The sequence below is a fragment of the Galleria mellonella genome, unplaced genomic scaffold (genome assembly GCF_026898425.1).
Source record: "Galleria mellonella isolate WM207_F2 unplaced genomic scaffold, CSIRO_AGI_GalMel_v1 utg87, whole genome shotgun sequence".
Lineage (NCBI taxonomy): Eukaryota > Metazoa > Arthropoda > Insecta > Lepidoptera > Pyralidae > Galleria > Galleria mellonella.
The window spans coordinates 4,646,996-4,653,189 of NW_026442166.1; the positions used below are offsets into that span (position 1 = coordinate 4,646,996).

Sequence of the window (6,194 nt, forward strand, 5' to 3'; positions counted from 1 at the left end):
GTAGGTAAGTTTAGTAAAAACTGATATTCTATCATATAACTCATATGAGAGATTTAATATAATTCAAAATGATTCCTACACATAATTATTTTTTATTTCAATATCTATTTGACATTAGTTAACAAAGGTTTTGTGGCCTCTTGCCAAAGTGTTAAAACGTATAAACAAAAAACATTTTTTTTCTGCTCCTACATGTGTGAATACTTGTATATTCATTTCGGAATCAGGGATCTACCATGAAATGAAATTCCGAAATTTCGAACTTAATTTCGTGTTTTTGTTGATACCAAAATGGGCTCAGTAAATGAAGCTTAATATTTTGGTTCCCATAAATCTACCATAAAAGTCCAATGAAACGATATTTTAACATTTTTAAACAGTTTATATTGTGTAATTTTAACATCAAATTTGTATTTCTTCCGGTCCCGAAATTTCTGAAAACATTTTATGGTAGGCCTTCAATAAACCTTTCTATACGTCATTTCTTAAAACGTCATATAAAACTGTCATGTTTGTCAAAGTGACATTATCGTATAATACTATCATAATAAATTGATTGTGAATTTGTAGAAAAACTTTGTAAACTACATTACTACGTAATTTAGTAGGTAACTAAAAGTTATCTACCCCGCTCCCCTATCTAGTCTATCCGTTTCCGTATAAGATAAAATACCCAAATGAATTTGACCTCGAAACTTAAAAAAATTAAATGTATTGAAAGTAAAACTCACTGTGAATGTATAAAATTTAATTAATTCGTGATAAAATTTTATAAGATACAATTTTAAAAATTGTATTTAGAACACGTACTACGCGCGAAAGGTAAATGGTTTGCTTTTATATAAATTCGGAACAAACTTACACCTGTACTTTAAAGAACTTATTTACTTCCTTACATACCTATATTCCCTAAGAAAATTAAATAAATAACAATTTGTATAGTTAAGAAATGTAGTAAAGTAACAATCTTTAAACACATAAATAAATGTAACCTGTAAAACTGTTCCATTTAAATACGAAATAAATGTAATTTACTGTTTTTTTTTTTAATGAGTGAAAATAAAATTAAGACTACCTCTGCGCTATCGGTATATACTGGCCAGGGTGGAAGCAAGTCAGTTGGTCAGTAACCGATGGCATAGGTGAGGTTTCCATTCTATTTTCACTCATTAAAAAAACTTCTATATAGTCCTCTTTGAGAACCGTTGTGGTTAATTCCTAATGAATTTGCCATAATGGGATAGCTAACCTGACTCCATCCCATACTCAATATCCCGCCAGTATACCAATAGTGCAGGTGGGAGTTACCATTCTATTTTCATTCCATTGTCATCTGTAAAGTACCTATACTCCAATCATATACTATCAAATAACAGTGCTTGGGTATTTATTTGTTTAATTATTTATTTTTTGGAAAACATACAGCTGAATTACAGTCAATACATAATCAAATTTATATCTATGTTAAGCCATGAATCATTTTCAAATTTATTACAGTTAGGTAATGAAATTACAAGGTAGGGTGATGTGATGCCTTAACCCTCAAGTATGGCAATGCAAAAGGGTTATCATGAATGTAACAGTCTCATCTGTAATGTCTGTGGTATTTTTTTAATGGATGATAATGATAAATGATAGGTGAAGGTGAAAAGGCAGGTCAGTTAGCCCATCATGATAGTTTCCAGGGTGAACTGCATGGAGATCGACCTGATGGGGTATATTGATAGCAATAGGGACTAACCTCCCTTGACTAACAATTCCTCCCCCCCCCCCCTCGGTCCATGATATTAGACATAATGACAGTCAAAAAGTTTTAATCCCTTGCTATTAATCAAGAAGAAGGATCTGTTGAATAATAACTATCTAGAGTCATACTCTAATTATTTATGTCAGCAATTATTGCAAATATTTTAAATTCAGGAATGCCAGTCTAATTTCGAACTCAATAGGCACTCTTATTCGAAGCATAAATAATTAAAAGAAACTGCTTTCTGTGTACACTTTCAGAGTGATACCAATCTGATATCTATATATTAGGTTCTTCTGGACATTGATGGTGAAAAAAAGGTCATAACCCATTTCATTAGCCGTCATATCGGTCAGATATCTATTTACGAATATATTAAAATTCTGTTGTTCAATATTATTTTTTGGATAACAGACTTTTAACATAATCATTATTGGACCAATAAATAGATATTGTAACTAAAATATATTATCGATATAAATAGATATTGCTATATATATTATCTGTCCCTTTTTGAGTAATTTTTTTATTATTTTTAAAACTAGCAATTTTTATTTTTAAATTACTTTATTTAAATAAAATATGTTATTACTTCTAGTAATGGCTACAGAAGACTTCACCACATTGACGCATGTTTCTCCAGCACTCACCAATGAGAAGCTTAGCGAATCACTTACAGAATGGTTTGGGGAACCAATGGCCTTCACTCGCTGGGAGGTACTGCAGCTATTTATTATCTTGTTATATGCAAAGATATATTAAAAGAAATTTTTTGAGAGTTCTTTTTATAATCTAATCACTCTTAGTTCTCCATACTTTAATCACTTGAGAACTGAAGCCTGACAATGAGGATGCCAGAAGTAAATACAAGATAAGAACTAGAAGTCAATCTTGCTGGACTTCCTCCGTTGTAACCACATGGGATTATGATGTTTTCCTTTTCAGCCGATTTCAAAAAGGAGTTTCTTAATTCGCTTGTATTTTTTTATGTTTGTTACCTCGTAACTCCATCAATTGATTTGAAAAATTCTTTTTTTGTCAGAAAGGCTATATTTACACAGATCTGAAAGAAATTTCATCAAAATCGGTTCAGTAGTTTTGATATCAAATTGACTGTTCTGCCAGTATCAAAGTCAAGGTTTTTTTTTTGTAATAAAATCTTATTTATTTTTTTATTCTTTATTGTACACAAAAAATTACAAATATGTAATATATATTAAATAAAGATGTACAACAGGCGAGCTTAACTCTGTAAGAGTTCTCTTCCAGCAAACCCTGAGTGGAAAGGTGAGAATTAATTACAAGCAGGCAGTGTGCGTACAATAATAGGAGGAGACATTATAGTTGTTTCTATTAAGAAATAATAAATATGTTGACATATATACAAAGTAACTCATATAATTAAAATCAAAATACATACATATCTGTATACAATAATACATATACATATATACATAAACAATAAATATCTTAAATTATTTTCCCAAAATAATATATGAAAAAGAAGTAATCAAAATTATATTTTTGTTCAGTCTATCATATCAAATATGATTATCAAAAGCATTTTGTAATTCCTCTATAATCCACGAAATCAAAACTATGGTGTTATTTAATAAGCTGCCTAAGGAATTAAAGTCACTGAATGATTTAAATATCTTTAGAAGAAAATTGAAGTCATTACTGCTAGAAAGGTGTCGGTACTCAATTGACGAATTATAATTATAGTAAATTTGAATATATACCTATATTGTTTATGTTAAGAGATGACTAAGTGACTGTAATATTTGTTTTATGCTTAATTTAATTTATATTTTAGATAGATAGATACTCTTTATTGTTTCCTCCAAAAGATTACAATAGTAAACTTATTATAGATATAAACAATTACAAGAAATAATCACAATGAGAAAACAATGAGCGACCTTATCGCTAAGAGCGATCTCTTCCAGGCTACCTTTGGATGGAGAGGAGTAATTATAAACAGTTTTATGTACTGTATGAAATTATTGTATCTACTATAACATTCAAATACAAATTTTTGTTTATGAATAAAAAAAAATATATAATTCTAATTCTAGGATGAGTTTCAATTCAAAATAGATCATGTGCAATTAAAATTAAGGTCTCTCTTGAGAAATAATCACTTTTTTTTATGTCAGAACAGTAACAACTCCTAAATTAAATAAATTTTCAATTTCCAGTACTTGAGTGACACGGGTAAAGGCGATTCCTATCTGAGCGAACTTATCAAAATAAAGATTCACGGCACCACCCGAGCTGGCGCATCCAAATATGTACAAGTTATATTAAAAAATATACCCAAAAGTATTTCTCGAAGACTCACATATAGAAGTGACGAGTTTTTCAAAAACGAAATAAATTTCTATGTAAAAGTTTTGCCGGCGTTAATAAAGTTTCAATCGAGCAAATCTGTTACCGATCCCTTTGACAAGTACGCCAAATTATTTCTATCGTACAGTGATGGTGTTAACGACGTTATTTGTCTTGAAGATGCATCCTTGGAGAACTATGGGAGCGCTGTCAGACAAGAAGGGATAGATTACAACCATTGCAAGATCACTTTCAAGGTGTTAGCACAGTTCCATGCACTGTCCTTCGCAATGAAAGATCAACAACCGGAAGAGTTTGAGAAAATCCGAACGGAAGTCTTCGAGACGTACTACCATGACCGATTAAGGGGCTGGTACACGAAATTCTGGAACCGAATCAGTGGTATAGCCATAGATGCTGTTGAAAAGGAGTACCCTAATTCAATTTACGTGGAAAAAATTAAGAAGTTTGCCATTCCGGAGCGATACGATGACATGATCGAGGCGGCGACGAATACTCTTGAAACTGGTGTCATATCGCACGGAGACTCTTGGACTAACAACTTCTTGTACAAATATGTTAATAGCACTCCGGTAGATGCTAAAATAATTGACTTTCAGCTCTCGAGGTGTGCATCTCCTGTGTTGGACGTGACTTTCGTGATATACGCATGCACTACCCAGGATATGAGAGACAAATACTACGATGAATTGTTGAAGTATTATTACCAAGTGCTGGCGAAACAAATAAGGGAGTTGGGCAGTGATCCGGATAAACTGTACTCTTATGAAGTTTACATGGCCGAGATAAAGAAGTACTCATACTTTGGACTGGCGTTCAGTTTTGAATCCACTCCGTTTATTATATTGGCGCCTGAGGACGCCGTCAATATGGAAATGAAGGTAAAACTTGTGTATTTTAATAACGTTCCGACTAATAGATTTCTTGGGGGGAAAGGGATTGTTAGTAATGGGATGTAACAGTCCCATTGCCGGCAATATACCCTATTAGGTAGACCTCCACGCGGTCCCCTGGAAACCATTGTGGTTTAATGTGGAATTTATCACAATGGTCCAACTGATCTGACCTAATCTACAAATAATCTAACTGAGGGATAATAATCCCCTCACAGGTGCCCCACCTGTATATACCACAGCACGGCACCGGCGAAGTTATTATTTCATTTTTACCAACTAAAAAAAAATAGATTTCTTGTACAATTTGATTTTTGTCGGTAGACGAAAGTGTGTTAGATTTTTAGTATTTATTTAATAATCTAATCTTATCAATTGATTAGATACTTGAATACATAAGGCAATTACGTATCTAATCAAATTTGTAGAATATAATGCAAATACTTAAAATGTATGAGTGTCAGTCTAAAGCCTAAACAAAGTTTCAATGTAGTTTTAGAGGTGAGTAAATATATACAAAATATTTATAGAAGCCACATTTTCAGGAAAAATAGTTTTCAAAAAATACTTTTACTTACCGATTTTAAACTATGGTATCAGTGAGTAACATGGACTATATTTATAATTGGGGTTCTTCAAAAGGGGGGTAAAGAGGTTTCTTCAGGGTCGGCAACGCACGCGTAATGCCTCTGGTATTGCAGGTGTTCGTAGGCTACGGTAACCATTTACCATCAGGTGAGCCGTATACTTGTTTGCCACCTCAGTGGTATAAAAAAAATAAAATTTACAGGGTACAGAGAAATAACACCTGAGTCCTCAGGAATGCCAACGCATGGGGGGTATCATGGACGAAACAGTATACTCTGTTATGTCCATGGTACTGCTCATGTCTATAGGCGACGGTTACCACTTTCCATCAAGTGAGGTGTCAGCTTGTTTTGCCATTCTAAGTTGAATAAAAAAAATTAATATACTAATAAAAAAATCTGCAATTGTTTGTGACCTGGGCGTATTACTCGACTCAAAACTTACTTTTACGGAATATATTCATTCGATTTCTAATAAGGCATACAAAAATTTAGGCTTCATTCTTCGCGTGTCCAGACCATTTTCAGATATTGATTGTATAAAAACTCTTTATCTATCTTATGTAAGAAGCGTTTTAGAGTATTGCAGCATAATATGGAACCCAAACTAAATTA

At 32.4% G+C, this 6,194-nt stretch overlaps 1 protein-coding gene across 1 annotated transcript; it reads left to right on the forward strand.

Moving 5' to 3' along the window:
- Positions 1-565: 565 nt before the first annotated feature.
- LOC128202291 (uncharacterized) lies at positions 566-5,040 on the forward strand (the record flags this gene model as incomplete). The annotated part of the gene is made up of 3 exons (XM_052902054.1): positions 566-822; positions 2,346-2,464; positions 3,949-5,040. Coding segments are annotated over exons 2-3 (1,209 nt in total), but the record flags the coding sequence as incomplete, so codon positions are not given.
- Between the last annotated feature and the right edge of the window lie 1,154 nt (positions 5,041-6,194).